The following is a 21,468-nucleotide window of genomic DNA, read 5'->3' as shown; positions in this document are numbered from 1 at the left end:
TTTCCCAGTAAACTTTAATCTGTAAACTTTACTGTTACTTCACAGGGAAGAACATATCACTGCCCTCCTGGCAATGAGGGGAGATGCCAGCAGGGAAATGAAACAAACAGTCATCGAAACTTTGTGCCAAAACCAAGCTCATCCTGGTCCTAATTTTAAGCCAATCTTCAAAGATATTTCAGCACAAAATTTAACGTTGGCAAAATTAGTAAAATGAAATGTTCCTATTTGGAAGTTAATGTATACAATAGGCCTTGCTTTCACATCATTTTGGAAGCATCTGGAAAGTAACTTGGGAGGTTGTACTTTAAGCTTGAGTGTACATGAAATAATTTTATTTAAAATAATCAGTGCAAGTTTCTCTGACAGTGAATTGTAAAATGAGTAGACTCTACTAGCTTAAAAAGATGTGTGTTTGGCAGAGACACTCACTCACTGAGTTTCAGGATCTGTCAGCTGATAGTCTGATAGTCTTCTAACCCTGAAATCTGGATCCAAGAGTGTAGAGTTTGCTTCACTACTTTAGCAACTAAGAGTATTTGGAAACTACTTGGGGCTCAACAGGCAGGGCTTCATTGCTATTAGTGAGCTTGTTAATGATGCAGTAAAATAACAGCCTTCGTTGACAAGCAACTTTGTATGTATTTTTGCCTTTTGTCAGCATTTTTGAGAACAAATAATGCCAATTTTGGAAGACAGAATGAGGAATGTATTTTTATGTATGCACGTTTGTATAGGGTTTGAGGTGCATATCCGTAAGCAAAACAGATTGTTTTGCAGAGGGTTTTTAATTGATTGTAATTGTGTTCTGTAAAATAAGTTTGCAACTGTCCAATATGAAAACTCAACAATAGTTTGACGGACATTTCAAACGGCATTTGTGATGCTTGCTCCTTAAAAGATCAAATTTAAACATGTATAAAACAAAGCACGAGTGTAAGGGGTACTGTTAATGGCTCTGCCATAATGTGCCATAAGCTATTTTGCTTTTGTGCATCTAAGTTTTAAGAAATTGTTATTTTAATGAAGCAAATGTATTACCCTGATGAATGATTAAATTTATGGGTAAATGCCAGACAGGTCTTATTTTGTAAAACACTTGATTTGTGTATTTGGGCAGACAACTTCGCTATCATCTTTATCCATTTTCTTAAAGAAAGTGTATCTTGATTTGCTATTTGGACCCAACTGAAAAGCAAAACTTAAAAAATTCCAATATTTGTATTATTCTAGCTTGAAATCTAGCAGTAAAGGTTTGGTTACAGTCTCCTCACATTGGGCTGGGGAAAGGAGTCGTCTGTTCTTTGCCTAAAACAGGTTTGAAAACACTACCATCAGCTATTCAAAGTTCCTTATTTACTTACATACTATGTATTCAGGTTTGCTGTGATGTTGAGTAATTTGCCTTTCAGATATAAGTTAATGAGAAGATACCCCCATTCACAGCTTCTTAGCCATTTCTCTTCCTGTCTGACGTGTTATTCCCCTGAAGGATAAGTATCTAACTTTGGCTTGTTGCGTACTGATATGTGTAGCCTAGATTCCATTTGTAATATACAATTACTTGATTATGTGCATTATCATTGATCATACATAAGGTCTTGGTTGTCTACAATGCAGCAACTTACCTAAGCTGACACTGTATTTCCAAAATATCAGATGAACAGATCTTGCTCCTAGACTTCAGCCTACAACAACCAATTTCCTCACATGTGCCTTCTGATTCTGCTGAATATTTTGTCTGCCTCTTGTGAATATATAACCACAATCATTAAAAAGCCCAATCCTGTCCTAAATGACATTTTCGAATTGAATATGATGGTTCACTGTGTGACAGCAATGTCTTTAAGAGCACTTTCTTAGAATCTCTTCCAAATAATTGCATTTATGATTAATTGGTTAAAGCCTGTCAATCATACAATCAAATTTTAAATATAAAGCTCATTTTGAAAAAATAGTTTTGAATCTCAACAATACAAATAGAATTTTATTACAAATGGAAACACACAAACCACACTTCCATATATATAGTTTTGATTTTGATGAAACAGTGCGATACAGTCATTTCCAGATAACACAAAGCAACCATTTTAATAAAATAAGTTAAACTTGATGATAGAATGGAGCTTCGATGAAATGATAGGAATGCCTTGATATCTGAAGTGTAAGGGAGAACATTTCAGATAGGGGTACTAAGAGGAGCCAAACAGACTTTCTCTGCCATATTCTGCATTTGACTAAGAAAGAAGGATAGCAGGAACTGCAAGAAAAAGATTAATACTCTAATTTTTACATCTCATAACAGATAATGAAGACATTACATATTGAGTTGCAGTTAGAATAACAAATTTATGTAATAAGGTACTGTGTTGTAGTATTTTTTGCACCCTAGATTACAAATAAATGGCTCCTATTTATCAATGCTTGCTTCTTCTGCTATCTTGATTTCTTGTAAAATATTACAAGACTGTGATAATAGAAAAATAAATCAGATCTCTATTATCTTTAAGGTCTGGAGTGAAACTACAGCATGTTTAACATGGGAAATCTAGTCCCAAGATAGATTTTAAAAAGTATTTACTGCTGTTATTCTGTTTTTGATTGCAAATCCCTTTTCTTGTAGTTTGAGATTAATACCATGAGAATAAAGCAATTGATGTAAAGGAGTAGCAGACCAGCTACCCAGATAAGTAAATATGTGTTCTGTCCTTCAAATTCCAGGTAATATGCCGGGATGAGCCATAATGCCTAGATTGAATCAAAACAGTAATCAGGAAAACCAGTCTGTAGAACCAAATGATTGCATACAATGAAATTTAGCATGTAATAAAAGTTAATACTTTTTTATTTAAACTTTTTTTTAACCATACTCCCATCCTAAATATGTTAGGTTTGGCACACTGATGACTCAAAACCTTTTCCATTCTTTATGCCAGCTATGATGTTTAATACGTGGAAAGTGGTTGGCCTCTTGTGAGCCCTTCCTCAGTAATGGGTACATGCAGTAGGAGAATCATAACATTGGAAGTCCAGTCTTACCTACTTTAGTATGTAAACAGCTAGCCACAAGTTTTATAATTGACTCCCCCTCCTTATTTAACAAACTTATCAAATTCTTTATCATGTTAGATCAAACTTTTGGTAGTTAATCATTGATTTGTTCTCCCATCATCCTCCTCCAATTTATAAAGCCTTTTATGCAGATGGCTGTGCAGAAGAACTCCGGTGCCCTGAATGTAAGTTTGAACAAAGGCATGGGGAAACAAAGATATAATGTAAGGAGGGAATTTGTGAAAGCAGACGTGAAGAAAAATGGCCTCAGAATTCTACAGTAAGTGAGCTAGGATTAAATACTACATGTATATTCACAGACAAAGTTTAAGGGAAATTTAGAACAATTTAAAAGGAGGATTTAAGAATTTTGAACTCTATGTGCTGGTGCACAGGCACCAATGGAGCTTGGAGAGATTAGTGAATACAAATTTAAATGGTTTGAGACTTCAGTGAGGCTGATTGATAAAGGCTGCTTTTGAGAGATTAGAGAAGGCAACTCTTCTGGTGGTAAAGAGAGTGGAATTTTGACAACACACAAGAGGGATGGGCAATCTGTAGTAATGTAAATAACATTAATTGAACTCTTGTCAAAAACATCTGCCATTTTATACTATGGACAACCACTAGAAACTGCCCAGGAACAATCTTCCTATTATTCTATGCACTCTTTAGCATTGCATCATTAAAGAGTTTTACAGTGCAGTAAAGGTACCAACCTGTCCAGTGAACCACAATGCCAGGAGCATAATGCCTTTTCTCCAGGTAAGTGTAAGATGTGGAAGAACCATTGGTAAAAGGCACAAATACCACAGGAAGTACTAAAATCATGAAGAATGAACACAAGTTCTTTTAGCCTTTACAATATTTTAAGTCTTTTTCCTCACAGATACAAATGGAAGTTTACAATGCATTTCAGTTAAATGTGGAACATGTTTAATACTTCTATGCCATTCCATTGAAGCAGGTGCGATGTGAGTGGACATGTCACTTATGCCACATGATTATAACCTTTCAACATCATCTTGACCTTGTTCACTTGTTGTTAAACTTAAACCATCGTTAAATTTAAAGGTCCTGCCTGTCACTTTTTATCATTTTCTTGCTATTCCAAGCTCTGTCATGCAGGAAAAAAAAATGAGGTGGATAGTCAAAAAGATTCAAGGAAGTGCACAAAAACTTGCTGGGAACAGCCACAAGAATCCTTAGCCCATAGCTACTTGACATGATCTATCAATTCAAGAATTTGCATTAAATTATTTACCCAGACCTTTCAATATTCCAAAAATATAGTTAACTACTTTTCCCAGGAAGCAAAGATACAGATGCAGCAGAAAGTCTAAAAGGAAATCCTCCTATACTCACCTGTGAAGTACACACTTTATTGAAAGTGACAAAAATGGCAGTGTGAAGGAAACAGCAAAATGTAAGATCCTTAAAATAAGCAAAGGATGTGATGATAAGCAGCAGGAATTGTGGGAAGAAGGCAACCAGTCCCAGAACTGAGCTCCACTCGCTCTCCGCAGTCAAATACAACATGTAAAAGTATGGGGAGAAGTTGTGGCGAATATCTCTTCGTGTTAAATGGTAAAAATACGTGTGCTCCAGAAATTCCCAACCATAGCTGGAAAACAAAAAAGCTCAAGTTTAAACAAACACTGTAAATGTCATAATTATAGTTTATAGTGAATAGTAACTTTACTGCACATATGGTACCAATAAACATTTTAAAAAAAGCAAATACTGTATTTAACCCAAATATTTAAATATGATTTCAGTCTGCAATGTGTGTGTTTTCTGAGGACTGCAACATCTGTATTTTAATTCACAACTGCAATTATCTAGAGTAACTTTTTTTCATATAAATTCTGAGACTTGTTAGTGACTTTAATTGATGTCCAATGGCTTTATGCATTCAGATAGTGGTACAAATATTGAAGATCCTCACAGCTCTGCGTGCATCCTGTTGAATGAAGTCCTCTTGAAACAAGGACTAAGGGGTGATCTTAGTGAGGCATATAGGGTGAATGTACACAATCTTTTCCCCGCAGGGAAAGGGTATAAAAATCTTGACTACGTAGATTATAAATTGAGAGGGGCAAGATTTAAAAGGGATCTGAGAGTTAGCTTCTATGTACAGAGGCTGGTGCATACTGTATATGGAACAAGCTGCCAGAGGAAGTGGTTCAGGCAGATACAATTATTTGCAAAACACTCAACAGGTACATGGGTAAGAAATGTTCAGAGGGATATGGGCCAAATGTAGGGAAATGGAGCTAGCTTAAATGAGTATCTTAGTTGGCATGGATTAGTTGAGCCAAAGGGCCTGTTTTCATGTTATATTTTACTCATGACTCTTAAGTAATGAGCACAGAAAGATCCAGCCTCCCTTCATGACTGAAAAAGATCTGTAGCACTGTGTGTGAAAGGAAAACTGCACCTTCCCATCATGTGTAAACAAAAACAAAGCATTGTTCCACAATATAAATTTTGCTGTGATCAGTGAATGTTTTGTACATTTTCTGTAGTTAGTCTGCACTGTGCAGACTACAAGCAGCTGTGATGCAGCCGAGCAGTGTTATTAACTGTTCCACAAATTCTACCTTCTCACAGAATTACTTCTGATATTATTCTACACTCTTGCTCATTATTACCAGCAAAATACTTTTCACTCCACCATTAATCCTGGTTCCTTGATCTTGAAACTACGCCTTGAATCTATGGTGGCAGCAATGGAAATACGGGTGAATTTTACCAACTGTCTGTAAGATCCTTATAAACTGACAATGACAAACAAAATGAAACAATATGTACATATTAATTTTTCCTTCAATTATATATCCAATTGTCTTTTGAAAATTATTACTGATTCTGCCTCCACTACTCATTCCAAATTATTATAACTCATTATGCAAAAGTAATTCTTATCTACTCTTTGGCCCTTTTACCAATTACCCAGTCTGTGTTCTCCAGTTATTGACCTTCCAGTCAGCCTAAGCAAATTTTCCCTTATTAAGTTGATCAAAACGGTTAATAATTTTGAACCTACTAAATCACTTTTTAAACTTTGCCCCAAGAAAAACAACAACAACAACTTCAATCTTATAGCCGGTGCCAGAATCCTTCCCTGTACCTTTCAAAGACTTGATGCTTTCATAAAGTAGGATGCCTCAAATTGGTTATGCTGCTGAACCCTCACCAGGGATAGAACAAACAAATAACACACAATTCCTGCTTTTATACCCTATAAGATCAAGGCTTTCATGTGCTTTCCCTAATAGCCTCATCAATTTGTCCTGCCATCTGCTCTCCTATAGTTCCAGAATCCAGAAAGTGCACACTCAAGGGTTTGTGGTTTAAGAACATTTGAGTGCACATTCCTGCTTTGAAATCTTTACAATCTCTTTAAAATTATACTGCATAGTCTGTAACTCTCTCTTTCTGTAAATTGAGTTATTTCAGATATCTATTAACTGTTTCATTTGCTATTCAACTGCCCATTTACTATATTTTAATTAAATCAGGGAAAGAATATAACATTGTTGATGATAAGGCTTCAGCTTGGCCACCCAATCTGGAAACCGCAAAGTTACTTACAGCACAATTAACCTTACAAAGTCCTCCTCATGAACCACTGGGATCTGTCTCCTATATTGCGAGTTTTGTCCCACAGGGTGGTTAAGCACTGCCTGTTAGCTGTATTCACAGAATTATACCTTTCAAGCAAAGTGCCAAACTCCCCCCTCACATCCTGGCTATGTCCTGTCCCACTGACAGGACAGACCCACTAGAAGTGGGTAGCAAAGTGACATACAGGTGGGAGGGATACACACAAAATGCTGAAGGAACTCAGCTGGTCAGGCAGTATATATGGAAATAAATGAACTGCAGCCATTTCTGGCTGAGACCCTTCTCCAGGACTGGATAGGAAGAGGGAAGATGCCTGAACAAAAAGGTGGGGGCAGGGGAAGGAAGACAAGCTAGAAAGTGATAAGTGAAGCTAGGTGGGTGGGGGAGGGGTTGAAGAAAGAAGCTAGGAGGTGATGGGTGGAAAAGGCAAAGTGCTGGAGAAGAAATCTGACAGGAGAGTGGCGCATGGGAGAAAGGGAAGGAGGAGAGGAACCAAGGGGAGATGACTGGCAGATGGGAAGAGGTAACAGGCCAGTACAGAAGAAGAGGAAGGAGGAAGAAAAAAAATTACCAGGAGAAATCGATGTTCATGCCATCAGGTTGGAGGCTACCTAGACGGAATATGAAGTGTTGCTCCTCCACCCTGAGAGTGGCCTTATCGTGGCAGAAGAGGAGGCCATGGATCAACATATTGGAACGAGAATGGGGTAGGAATTAAAATGGTTGATCAACAGGAAATTCAATTTTTTTGCAGATAGAATGGAGGTGCTCGTCAAGGTGGTTCCACAGTTTAGTGGAGGCCACATCTGGTGCCCCAGATACAGTAGACAACCCCAACAGATTCGCAGGTGTTGCCTCATCTGGAAAGACTGTTTGGGTCCTTGAATAGAGGTGAATGGGCAGGTGTAGCATCCTTATTACTTGCAGGGATATGTGCCAGGAGGGAAATTAGTTGGGAGGGATGAAAGGACCAAGGAATTACAGAGGGAAAGTGGAGAGTGAGGGAGAGGGAAAGTTGTGTTTGGTGGTAGGGTCCTGTCGAAGATGGTGGAAGTTGCAGAGAATGATGTGTTGGATACGGAGGGTCATGAAGTGGTAGGCAAGGACAAGAGGAACTCTAACCTGTTAAAGCAGTGGGAAGATGGGGTGAGTATGAATGTCCAGGAATGGAGGAGATATGGATTGAGGGCAGAGACGACGAGAGAAATCGAGAAAGGGAAGAGGGACGTCAGAAATGGACCAAGTGAATTTAAGAGAGATGTCTATACATGGCCTCCTCTACTGCCATGAGGAGGTTAAACGCAGGTTGGAGGAGCAACACCTCATATGCCGTCTAGGTAGTCACCAGCCCCTTGGTATGAACAAAGAATTCTTCAACTTCCAGTAATTCCCTCCCCCTCCCTTCCTCTATCCCTATTTCACTCTGCCCCCTCCCCCAGCTGCCTATCACCTCCCTCATGGTTCTGCCTCCTCCTACTACTCATTGCGTTTTGCCCTATTCCTTCTTTACCTTTCCAGCCTATCACCTCCTTGCTTCCCCTCCCCCACCCCTTTATCTTTCCCCTTACTGGTTTTTCACCTGGAACCTACCAGCCTTCTCCTTCCCACCCTCCCCCCACCTTCTTTATAGGGCCTCTGCCCCTTCCCTCTCCAGTCCTGACGAAAGGTTCCGGCCCGAAACGTTGTCTGATCGTTTCCACGGATGCTGCCCGACCTGCTGAGTTCCTCCAGCGTGTTGTGAGTGTTGCAGTTAGAGGCAGAGTTGAGGAAATTGATGAGCTCAGCATGGGTGCATAAAGAAGCATTAATACAGTCGTCCATGTAGCATAGAAAGAGTTGAAGAGCATTACCAGGGAAGGCTTCATACATGGACTGTTCCATGTAGCCAATGAAATGGCAGGCACAGCTAGGGCATATGCAGGCACCCATAGCTACCCTTTGAGTTTGGAGAAAGTGGGAGGTGCTGAAAGAGAAGTTGTTGAGGGCGAGGACCAGTTCCACCAGATAGAGGAGTAGTTAGGTCTTTGGTCAAAGAATAGAGACCTTTAAAGGTTTCTTGTTGGGGGGGGGGTGGTAGAAGCATATAGGGACTAGACACCTATGGTGAAAATGAGGCGGTCAAGGAATTGAAAGTTACTGAGCAGATCAAAAGCATGTGAAGTGTTGTGGATGCAGATGGGAAGGGGCTGAACCAAGGGTGTTAGAATGGAGTCTAGGTCAGTGAGGAAGGAGCAGGCAGAGACAAAGGGCCAAACTGGACAGTCAGCTTTGTGGATCTTGGGTAGAAGGTAGAAACAAACAGTGCGGGTAAGGGAATTATGAGGTTGGTGGCAGAGAATGGGAGATCTCCAGGTTTGAGATCAGATTTGGAATGGAGCAATCTCCTGGGATTCAGACTCCATGAAGGCTCATGGTATCAGGTCAAACAGCACCTCTATTGGTTTGTGACCCTAAATACATGGAACTTGTCCATAATCATTCCAAGACAGTCTCCTTCTCCAGCACTGCCACAACTGTCCATGTGTGAGTGTAGCACTCCCTAAGTACTACACTGAAGAATCCACCTAGATTCTTGCACTCACGTACCTGATTAGAACCTTTGAACTCTTGTGTGAGCACTACCAACCAAGCCATGGTGCAATCCAAAGATCATAGCACCAGTGTAAAATCCTTTACGTCATGGAGCCTACTGCAAAATCAGTTCTTTATGGCTACTTTGAGAGAATCTTGGGAGGTGCATCTATATTTAACTGGGGATGTCACACAATAGCCCAACCTTTCCCTTGACAGTTCATTACAGATACTCACTTCTTGTAGGTGTCATTAGATAGTAATCAAGATTGGGAAATCCACTGGATTCTTTACTCCCCTAATGATTTTATTCAATGAGAGGCATTCAAACCTAGGATCCTCCTTGTCAGTATATCTCAGTGCATTTGCCCATAAAGGTATCAGGAAACAAGTAGCTCACATTACTTCACCTGTGATAGAAGAGTACTCCTAGGATAAGAAATTCTAAGCCAGCAACAATGATGAACAGTAGCGTCTCCTTGTTTAACAATCTGACAATAAACACTGGCCAGTGTTTCAAATGACTGAGAAGACGTATGCCTTTTATAAGATGCTGTTTATTCCTGATAGTTGAGGTATCATTCTCTGTTGCTTGTTGATTAGTCTGAAGTGATAGGATTATGGGGAATACATAGGTTACCGGATAAATCTTCAAATGTACAGAAAGTCCATAGAGGAGGGCAGCCTTCACAAGCTGCTTGCGCTTTAGGTACAGCAAAGTACTTAAGACCAGCACTGCTAGAACAGCTTCTGCATTCCCTCTACTTGAAACAGTCATTGGCAGTGGGTTGAAGAGCCATAGGCTACAGTACCAGCATGCACTCTGGCTGTCTAGTCCTTGGAGGCATAGGATCTTGTGCATGATCTGAGCTGCAAGGACATCACATATAATGAAAACAAATTTCCCATACTCTTCCATGAGGTAAATATTGGGCAGCAGCATCCATGCTAGCAGTGGTGTGTAACGATAGGTTGCTCTTCTGTACGGAGAGGCTCCCTAAAAGCAAATTACAACAGGAAAACATATTATCATTTTATGATCACCTTTGTCAGTAGATGTATTTAGCCTAACTATACAACGTTATTTTTGAAAAATGCACCAATATAATCTAATAGGTATTATCTATAAAATTCTCAATTCATCTGCACTTCACCCACAATAAGCAATGGGTTCATGGCTACCAATATTTTACTTTATTTATATATGCAATTAAAATTGCTTTCCTAAATGCCACTAATTAAACTGACCTGTATTTCTCCACCAAAAATTTTGTTAAGAGGCTAACAGTGGCATTCAGTCAGCCAGTCCCAAGTATCACATTTCTTCAAAATTATTGCAACATAAGTTTTAGTCACAACACAAGGCTAGTTAAAAATATTTTTGGCTAGACAAGTTTTACTAGTTTTTTTTAAAAACATAATTAATATCCAATAGGTACCAAATCCTCTTTGAGCTCGGACATGGAGCAGTTCGGCACAGGAGCAGGCCCTTTGGCCTGTGATATCTGTGCCAAGTTAGAAAAAGCCAACCTCCTTATTCTGGCTTCTTCCCCCTTCCTTTTCAGTTCTGAAGAAGGGTTTTGGCTCAAAATGTTTATTCCTTTCCACAGAGACTGACTAACATACTAAGTTCCTCCAGCATAATGTGTGCGTTGCTCTAAATACACTGGGACCTGTTTTCTTGCTCCCTTCAAACATACCAGAATCACATTTTCACAATTTCTTTTTAAACTGCAAGGTTCTGTTTCCCACGTTCCTTTTAAATTTGCCAGTTTACTGGAAAATGACTCATACCACTGCAAACATCTAGAAACATTAAATTCAAATTATATGTTAGTGTATTAATAGGAGTAATGTCTGGAAAATCTATCAATCTGGCACTTCCAAGGTCCTTACTGTGCCAGAATATCAGCATTTTACTGTAATTGGACCATCAGCACTCCACATCTGCATTGTATCGAAGCCTAATACATTTACTATAACTATATTATTCATATAATCTCCTCCATTCAGTTCACAAGTGTTTCTAACCCTTTCCAATCGTTGTATTGTTGCAAAAATAATTTAAATGGATAGTATACGTTACCTAAGGGGAAGATAAAAAGTCTTCCACATTTGCCGATGAGTAGCAAGCACCTCAGCACAAGATAATGAATTTATCTGCAGCTCATTAGACACGGGAGATAGGAGATTTGTAAACATGGAACAACTAATCACAGCAATGAAATCAAGAAGTATAATTACTGTTCAAATAATGGAAATACATTATGAATAGTACAAATCAGGTAAAGTGGACAAGTAATTTTGTGTCTCATTCTATTGCGCTCAATGCCTGCCTTCTTAGACAGTTCTTTAGGATTGAGGATGATTTGCTTCCACTCTGTTTTCTGGCAGATGAGGCCAATGTGCAACTGAGAGATTATTCCAAGGGACAGGAGGTGGCAAGTGTATGTGTGGTGGTGGTGGGGGGGGGGGCAGTCGTTTCTGGGGTAGTTCATTCCTTCTGGCACTTACACAGGACTTCTATGTGATCACAGTACATATTCTCAGAGTTCTCAATGCCATCCCCAATGCCAAACCCAAATTATGGAAATCCAGCACTAGAGACAAATTATTCTGGAATTACCACTGCAATCACACAGAGGTATTTTATACTCTCTGGCCACTAAGTGCAATTCTATCACTTCTAGAAGCTCAGACAGAAAGACTTGTTTAGTGTGTTTCAAAAATATTTCTGTAAGTTTTGAGGAAGAAATTATGATAAGAACCAAACAAAAGCGTCAGGAACGTGTCGGGTGTAGCTGCCTACAGTAAACATGACTCACACTTCTGATATGTACTTTGAAGTCTAATGATATGTTTGCCAGTTTGGGCATGATCAATTAACAAGGCAGTAATGCTAAACTTATATTAACTGGGCTAATAACCTGAAGAACATATAATCAATTCCCATCAGTTGAGAGTTTTAATTGTTAAAAAAAGTATTAAAAATTACAAATTTGATAGGACAAGTCTGTTCCGGTGTTAGCATTGTTGCTGAATATTTACTTTAATTACAACTACTTTCCAACCATATCCCTAGATTCTCTTTTCCCCTGGCTGATCTTTCTTACTCTAGGATATAAAATAGCAAAAATCTACAACTGAGTGATGAAATTTTTCTCAATTTTATTCCATTTACCATTAACCCTTTCTGAAGTTTATTTTAACCAGATAAATGTTCATTCTTCTGTACAGAGATTCAACACCCTCTCCTTATGTAAAGAAACAGCTTAATCTGAAAATAATTTTTATAAACCTTCAAATCTCTACATAGCTCCTGAAATTCCACACAACTAGGTTCAAGACAGCTACTGTACTTCCCTTTAACTATTCAATTCTTGAAGCAACTGAAAAAACCCTAATCACCATTAAAGTTTAGCAACATTTTATCCATTCCGATCACTTTGCCGATAGTAAAATAAATAACTAAAATAACTGGGCCCAGAACACGCACTCTTATGACTCAAACATTCCTTTAATTGTAGATAGCAGAACAGCATGGGCCCCTGTCACCCACAATGTTCTGAACAGAAAACTATTTTTATACAGAACTGGCTTATCAGTTACAAGTATTGATCACTGTAAACTGGATAGGTTTAAATTCTTTGCTTGCAAGATCAATCGCCATTCACAATAGAGGTGTTAAAGTCAATCAAAATTTTAAAGTTCAAAGTAAATTTATTATCAAATTACATATATGTTACCGTACACAACCCTGAGATTCATTTTCTTGCAGGCCTTCACAGTAAATACAAGAAACACAATAGAATCAATGAAAGACTGCCCTGAACAGGATGGACAAACAAACAATACGCAAGGTACAACAAACTGCAAATACAAAAAGAAGAAAGTAATAATAATAAATAATAAGTAATAAATATCAAGAAATTGAGGTGAAGAGTCCTTAAAAGTGAGTCTGCAGGTTGTGGAACAACTCAGTGATGGGGTGTGAGAAGTTGAGTGAAGTTATTCCCACTGTTCAAGAGCCAGTTCCTGAACCTGGCAGTGTGGGTCCCGAGGCTCTTGTACTTTCTTCAAGATAACAGCAATGAGAAGACAGCATGACCTGGATGGTGGGGGCCTCGCTGATGGATGATGCTTTCCTGTGACAGCTCTTCATATAGATATCCACAATAGTGGGGAGGGCTTTACCCATGGTGGAGTATGCCATATCCACTACATATTGTAGACTTTTCTGTTCAAAGACATTGGCATCTCCATACCAGGCTGTAATGCAACCAGTCAATATACTCTCCACCACACATATATAGAAGTTCCTCAAAGTTTTACATGACATGCTAAATCTTCACTAATTTTAAGAAAGTAGAGGTGCTATCTTAGTAATGGCACTTACATGCTGGATCCAGGACAGATTCTCTGAAATGATAGCACAGAGGAATTCAAAGTTGTTGACCCTCTCCACTTCTGATCCCATGATGAGAACTGGCTCATGGACCTCTGGTTTCCTCCTTCTGAAGTCAATAATCAGCTCCTTGGTCTTGCTGACATTGAGTGAGAGGTTGTTGTTTTGGCATCACTCAGCCAGATTTTCAATTTCCCTCCTACATGCTCATTTGTCACCACCTTTGATTTGGCCAATGACAGTGGTGTTGTCAGCAAATTTAAATACAACATTGGAGCTGTGCTTAGTCTCATGGTCATAAGTATAAAGCGAGTAGAGCAGGGGACGAGAACACAACCTTGCACTGCACTTGTGCTGATGGAGGATGTGGAAGAGATGTTGTTGCCAATCTGAACTGACTGGTATCTGCAAGTGAGGAAACTGAATGAGGATCAAGGAGGTAATGAGGCCAAAGTTTTGAAGCTCATTGATTAATTTTGAGGGAATGATAGTATTGAATGCTAAGCTATAGTTAACGAAGAGCAAGAAGCCCCATGTATGCATCTTCGCTGTCCAGATGTTCCTGGTTTGAGTTAAGAGCCAATGAAATGGCATCTGTTGTGGCCCTGTTTTGACAGGAGGCAAACTTTAGCAGATCCAAATTGCTTCTCAAGCAACAGTTAATATATTTCACTACCAATCTCTCGAAGTACTTCATCACAGGGGACGTAAGTGTTACTGGAAAATAGTCTTTGAGCCTAGTTGCTATGTTCATCTTAGGCACCAGTAGAATTGAAGCCTGCTTGAAGCAAGTGGCTACCTCAGACTGCCCAAGTAAGCATTTAAAGATTCCAGCCAGTTAATCAGCACAGGTCTTTAGTACTCGGCCAGGTACCCCATCTGGGCTGGATGCTTTCCGTGGGTTCACCCTCACAAAAGATGTTCTTATGTTGGCCTCAGAGACTAATATCACAGGGTCATCTGGGTTGCTGAAATTCAAGAAGGTGCCTTCCTGTTTTACTGGTCAAAGCAAACATAAAAGGTATTGAGATTATCTGGGAGTGAAGCTTTGTTGTCACTTATATTGCTTGGTTTCACTTTATAGGAGGTGATAACATTCAAGCCCTGCTACATCTGTCCGGCATCCTTCAGTGATTCAAATTTGGTCTGGAATTGCTACTTCATACGTGAGATGGCGTTCCAGAGATCGTACCTGGACCTCTTGTATCTTACTTCATCGCCAGATCTGAATGCCACTGATCTGGCCCTCAGCAGATTGCAGATCTCATGGTTCATCCAGGGCTTCTGGTTGGGGAAGACTAAATGATATTGTGGGGACACACTTATCTATGACTGTTTTCATGAAGTCTGTAACAATCATGGTATATTGGTTCTTACGTCCTCATCTCCGGAACCTTGGTCTTTAGCCTTTTCCTGTATGCAGGTGGAGGAGAACAGCCAAGTGATCAGATTACTCAAAATGTGGTCTAGGCATGGAATGGTGAGGATCCCTAATCGTAGTATAGCAGTGGTTGAGTGTATTGGGACCCCTGGTGCTGCAAGTGATATGTTGACGATAGTTGGGCAGAGATTTTTTTCCAGACTAGTCTGATTGAAGTCCCAGACAATGATTTGAAAATTTTCAGGGTAGGCTGTTTCTTGTCTGTTGATGGCAACACTCAATACATCGAGTGCTTGTTTAACATTGGTCTTTGGCGGTATGTAAACTGCGATCAGAATTATGGAGAACTCCTGATAAGTAGAATGGTCGACACTTAATTATTAGACGTTGCAGATCAGGGGAACGAGAGCAGCACAACATCCGAGCTCCGAAGTGTTTATCATGAAATAAAGACCCTACATTTTGCTTTCTCCAAATCAGCAGTCTGGTTCATCCTATGTATCAAGAAGCCCTCGGGTCTTGCCGATGTATCCAGCTTGTCTGGAGTGAGCCATATCTCCGTGAAACAGGGAGAACGCAGCAATTCTTTACAAACAAGAGAAAATTTGCAGATGCTGTAAATCCATGTCACACACACAAAATGCTGTCGGAACTCAACAGGCCAGGCAGCATCTGTCAAAAAGAGTACAGTCGACATTCCGGGCTGAGATCCTTCAGTAGGACTGGAGAAAAAAAGATGAGGAGTAGAACTAAAAGGTGGGGAGGAGGGGAGGAAAAACACAAGGTGGTAGGTGAAACTGGGATGGGGAGTGGGGAAATAAAGAGCTGGGATGTTGATTGGTGAAAGAGATACAGGGCTGGAGAAGGGGGAATCTGATAGGAAAGGACAGAAGGTCACGGAAGAAAGAAATTCTTCATTTCCCTTTGATAAAGCAATCTTGCCTTTAAGTCCTCAATCTTGTTCTTCAGTGACTGTATATTTAATAAGAAGCTGGGTAGAGTCTTCTCACCATAACCTTTGATGCCCTGGCTACTCAGATACCTATAAACTTCTGCCGTAAATACACCCAATGACTTGGCCTCCACTGCTGCCCATGGCAACAAATTCCATAGATTCACCACCCTCTGCCTAAAAAAATTTCTTCGCATTTCTGTTCTGAATGGGCGCCCTTCAATCCTTAAGTCATGCCCTCTCATACTAGACTCCCCCATCATGGGAAACAACTTTGCCACATCCACTCTGTCCATGCCTTTCAACATTCGAAATGTTTCTAGGAGGTGTCCCCCCATTCTTCTAAACTCCAAGGAATTCAGCCTAAGAGCGGACAAACGTTCCTCATTCCCAGAATCATTCTAGTGAATCTCCTCTGTACCCTCTCCAACATCAGCACATCCTTTCTTAAATAAGGAGACCAAAACTGCCTGCAGTACGCCAAGTGAGGTCTCACCAGCGCCTTATAGATCCTCAACATCAAATCCCTGCTCCTATACTCTATTCTTCTAGAAATCAATGCCAACATTGCATTCGCCTTCTTCACCACCGACTCAACCTGGAGGTTAACCTTAAGGGTATCCTGTACGAGGACTCCCAAGTCCAGTTGCATCTCAGAACTTTGAATTCTCTCCCCATTTAAATAATAGTCCGCCCATTTATTTCTCTGCCAAAGTGCATAACCATACACTTTCCAACATTGTATTTCATTTGCCACTTCTTTGCCCATTCTTCCAATCTATCCAAGTCTCTCTGCAGACTCTCAGTTTCCTCAGCACTACCAGCCCCTCCACCTATCTTCGTATCATCAGCAAACTTAGCCACAAAGCCATCTATTCCATAATCCAAATCGTTGATGTACAATGCAAAAAGAAGCAGCCCCAACAAGGACCCCTGTGGAACACCACTGGTAACAGGCAGCCAACCAGAATAGGATCCCTTTATTCCCACTCTCTGTTTCCTGCCAATCAGCCAACGCTCTATCTACGTATGTAACTTTCCCGTAATTCCATGGGCACTTACCTTGTTAAGTAGCCTCATGTGTGGTACCTTGTCAAAGGCCTTCTGAAAATCCAAATTACAACATCCACTGCATCTCCCTTGTCTAGCCTACTGGTAATTTCCTCAAAAAATTGTAATAGGTTTGTCAGGCAGGATTTTCCTTTAAGGAATCCATGCTGAGTTCTGCCTAACTTGTCATATGCCTCCAGGTACTCTGTAACCTCATCCTTGACAACCGACTCCAACAACTTCCCAACCACCGATGTCAAGCTAACAGGTCTATAATTTCCTTTTTGCTTCCTCACCCCCTTCTTAAATAGCGGAGTGACATTTGCAATCTTCCAGTCCTCCGGAACCATGCCAGAATCTATCGACTTTTGAAAGATCATCGCTAATGCTTCCGCAATCTCCACAGCTACTTCCTTCAGAACACGAGGGTGCATTCCATCTGGTCCGGGAGATTTATCTACCTTTAGACTATTCAGCTTCCCGAGTACTTTCTCTGTCGTAATTGTGACTGCGCACACTTCTCTTCCCTGCCACCCTTGAGTGTCCGGTATACTGCTGATGTCTTCCTCAGTGAAGACTGATGCAAAATACTCATTCAGTTCTTCCGCCATCTCCTTATTTTCCATTACAATTTCTCCAGCATCATTTTCTATCGGTCCTATACCTACTCTCAATGAACAGAAAACTGATATTTTTATACAGAATTGGCTTATCAGTTACAAATATTGATCATTGTAAATTCAATTGCTATTCAAAATAGAATTGTTAAGTCAATCAAAACTTCAAGCAGATAACTGATGGTATTTTGCAGTAGCAAAGACAAAAGTTGTTAGGTGTGTTTCATATCCTTCAGTTATATTGTATGTTCCCAGCACCCCCTATTGTGTACACAGACACTATGTTCTAGGAAGACCTTTCTGGAAAAGTCTCAATACAGGTTCCTCACTTGCCTGGCTTGAGAACACACTGCAGTAGTCTATCTCGTCATTAGTAAGCAGAGGCATCTCTGACGATCTTACTTGACTACGACTTCCTCAAGCCATCATTGTCTTGCTGCAACTTCCACAATAGGATCTAGAAAACTTGTAACTTCTACCTCCATACAGAAGCAGAAGGGCTGGAAGTACACAGAACATCACCTACTGATTTCTCTTCACATCACACATTATTCTGATTAGGAAATATCCTGCCATCACAATCACTGGGTTTAAACTCTCTATCTCCCAAACAAGTTCACAGGAATTTCAGCAATTCAAAAGGAAGTCTGCCACTGGAACTTAAAAATGCACTTTATGTGCATCCTTAAGTTCCCAGACAGAGGTTCTCACATCTTGCAAAAAAAGTCACAAAACAACCAAACTGAAGCACCAATGGCTTTTCAAGAAGAAAATGTCTTCATTGATTCAGGTATACCTTTAGTCTCACACCAAAACACTTGACTCATTGGTCTCTGAAGTGGCCCAGTAAGGTACTGTTGTCACTGCCAGTAGACAGTGATTGATGGATATTAAACTAGAAGGCACAGAGATTAATTGTTACCATAGCTTGGAATAGTAACCAAGGAAAACTTTAATGTGAGTGATGCATGTGGCTGTAGTCAGAGCAGGGTACTTGGAAAAAATGGATCACTAATGATAATCTCTGTTTTATCAGCTGGGAAACAAAAAAAGAGCTATCATATGCTTGTATTATGTTTATTCTTTGGAACACTTCATACTGCTTTCTAATCAGGTTTTCTGTATATTGACCACCAATACTGTAAAAAAAATCAGTATGATGCCGTTTTTGGCAATAGCTGCCTTTATTTCTCTTCTAAGCTGAACTCAAGCTCTGGGCTGTTTTGTTGAAATACTTCATGTGGTGTTCTTAGGCAGTAAGTTGCTACGTTTTATTTCACATGCATGAAGGATAAATGCTTTCAGATTAGGGGGATGTGTGACATAAAGAGAAACCCCTGGAAGCAGTGCTGTCCCCATCTATCTTTTATCCCAGTGTTACTGCGTGAAGGCATGGGAAGTGCTTTTGGACCCTTAATGCATGCAATGCACACCTTTAGGATGATGTATATTGCATTTGTCGTGAGGGTAATATTTATAGAAGTTGCTGAGACAGTCATAGACAGCCAATCAAGATGACAATCAAGCAGGCTGCTTTTCCTGGATGACAAGTTTCTTGAGTATTGTTGAAGTTAAACTCATCCAATCAAATGAAAAATATTAAGATCACAAACATGAGAAAATCTGCAGATGCTGGAAATTCAAGCAACACACACAAAATGCTGGTGAACGCAGCAGGCCAAGCAGCATCTATAGGATGAGGTACAGTCGACGTTTCAGGCCGAGACCCTTCGTTAGGACTAACTGAAAGAAGAGATAGTAAGAGATTTGAAAGTGGGAGGGGGAGGGGAGATCTGAAATGATAGGAGAAGACAGGAGGGGGAGGGATGGAGCCAAGAGCTGGACAGGTGATTGGCAAAAGAGATACAAGGCTGGAGAAGGGAGAGGATCATGGGATGGGAAGCCTAAGGAGAAAGAAAGGAGGGGGGAGGGGAGCCCGGAGGAAGGTGGAGAGCAGGCAAGGAGTTATAGTGAGAGGGACAGAGGGAGAAAAAAGAGAGAGAAAGAAAAAAGGGGAAATTTTAAAAATAAATAAATAACGGATGGGGTACGAAGGGAAGGAGGGGCATTAACGGAAGTTAGAGAAGTCAATGTTCATGCCATCAGGTTGGAGGCTACCCAGACAGTACATAAGGTGTTGTTCCTCCAACCTGAGTGTGGCTTCATCTTGACAGTAGAGGAGGCTGTGGATAGACATATCAGAATAGGAATGGGACGTGGAATTAAAATGTGTGGCCACTGGGAGATCCTGCTTTCTCTGGCGGACAGAACGTAGGGGTTCAGCGAAACGGTCTCCCAGTCTGCGTCGGGTCTCGCCAAGGCCTTCTATATATTGCTCTCCATCCTCTGGGCTCCCCTCCCCACCTTTCTTTCTCCCTAGGCTTCCCATCCCATGATCCTCTCCCTTCTCCAGCCTTGTATCCCTTTTGCCAATCAACTTTCCAGCTCTTATCTCCCTCCCTCCCCCTCCTGTCTTCTCCTATCATTTCGGATCTCCCCCTCCCCCTCTCAAATCTCTTACTATCTCTTTCAGTTAGTTCTGACGAAGGGTCTCGGCCTGAAACGTCGACTGTATCTCTTCCTATAGATGCTGCCTGGCCTGCTGCATTCACCAGCATTTTGTGAATATTAAGATCACATCCCTGCTGTTCTTATTCAGTTGCACATATGACTACAATCGTCAAGGTCAGCATTTATTTCCCATCCCTAATTGTCTTAAAGGAAATGTTCGCCCTAGTCATTCAGATGAAATGTATTAAAACAAGATACACGCACACACACAAAATGCTGGAGGAACTCAGCAGGTCAGGCAGCATAACAGAAAAGGAATAAACAGTCAATGTTTCGGGCCGAGACCCTTCAGTATCAGCAGAATCTTTTGTGCTTATGTGCTGCAAAACTTTTCAAGACTTAGGATCCCGATGGAGGCACTAAATTTCGCTGACAATGCACGTTAAATTCGTCCACACTTTGATGGAAGGAAACTCTAAAGATGGTTGGATGGATCTCAATATTCAATAAGGTGCACTCATTCCACCGAGATGCAGCACAGAGCGTCATAGGAAGTCATTCCTGCCTGTGGCCATCAAACTTAACAACTCCTCCCTTGGAGGGTCAGACACCCTGAGCCAATAGGCTGGTCCTGGATTTATTTCATAATTTACTGGCATAATTTACATATTACTGTTTAACTATTTATGGTTCTATTACTATTTATTATTTATGATGCAACTGTAACGAAAACCAATTTCCCCCGGGATCAATAAAGTATGACTATGACTACGACTTCAGTTAACTAATACCATGAACCACATCGAATTACCTGAGTGACAAATCTGGCGGCGTCTGTGAAGACTTGGTAATCCACATCGGTGTACTTAACCTGCATGGAGTGGTCCTGGTATCGGCCATAGAAGACCAGAGCGATGCGAATGCACAGACCAGCTACGAACAGAGCAGCAACCCCACGAGATCCGTCCGTGCCCATTTCGCACCTCTCTATTCGTGGGTAGAGGAGACAGTTGCCCTTGTAACGCTTAAAGCAAAGAGCCTTTAATTCCAAGGCGTACTGTCTCTTGCCAGTAGGGTTTAATATCCATCATTGAGAGTCTGCTTGTATGGAATTAATAACCGGCAGAATACGGTCCATAATAAACTATTGCACTGCGAGAAAAGCAGAACGAGGGTAGGAGGGAGTCTCTGCGAGCGCAGACACCCAGTTGGCCTGACAAACTCACCACGCCATAACAATCATGTTCCGGTATCAACACGAGTGACGGTGGTTATTTACCAGGCAATCAGAGCTGGTTCT

At 40.6% G+C, this 21,468-nt stretch overlaps 2 protein-coding genes across 4 annotated transcripts in view; one reads left to right on the top strand and one right to left on the bottom strand.

Annotated features, from left to right (window-relative positions):
• exoc3 (exocyst complex component 3) overlaps positions 1–2,550 on the top strand; it is a 34,468-nt gene extending 31,918 nt beyond the window's left edge. For all 3 annotated transcript variants that reach the window (XM_063069758.1, XM_063069759.1, XM_063069760.1), the window contains exon 14: positions 46–2,550. In XM_063069758.1, coding sequence (XP_062925828.1) covers positions 46–217 — 172 coding nt within the window. In that variant the 3' untranslated portion in view covers positions 218–2,550. The remainder of the gene's footprint in view (positions 1–45) is intronic.
• A 22-nt stretch (positions 2,551–2,572) lies between these two features.
• Positions 2,573–21,389, bottom strand: pigm (phosphatidylinositol glycan anchor biosynthesis, class M). The gene is made up of 5 exons (XM_063069761.1): positions 20,980–21,389; positions 9,663–10,249; positions 4,417–4,675; positions 3,771–3,872; positions 2,573–2,748 (listed from the first exon to the last, which is right to left on the bottom strand). The coding sequence occupies exons 1-5, from the start codon at positions 21,142–21,144 to the stop codon at positions 2,587–2,589; spliced, it is 1,275 nt and encodes a 424-aa protein (XP_062925831.1). The 5' UTR covers positions 21,145–21,389; the 3' UTR covers positions 2,573–2,586.
• Between the last annotated feature and the right edge of the window lie 79 nt (positions 21,390–21,468).

This window comes from Mobula hypostoma, chromosome 17, assembly GCF_963921235.1.
Source record: "Mobula hypostoma chromosome 17, sMobHyp1.1, whole genome shotgun sequence".
In the NCBI taxonomy this organism is placed as follows: Eukaryota; Metazoa; Chordata; class Chondrichthyes; order Myliobatiformes; family Myliobatidae; genus Mobula; species Mobula hypostoma.
The sequence above is the reverse complement of the archived record's forward strand: the minus strand, read 5'-3'. Positions and strand labels throughout refer to the sequence as shown.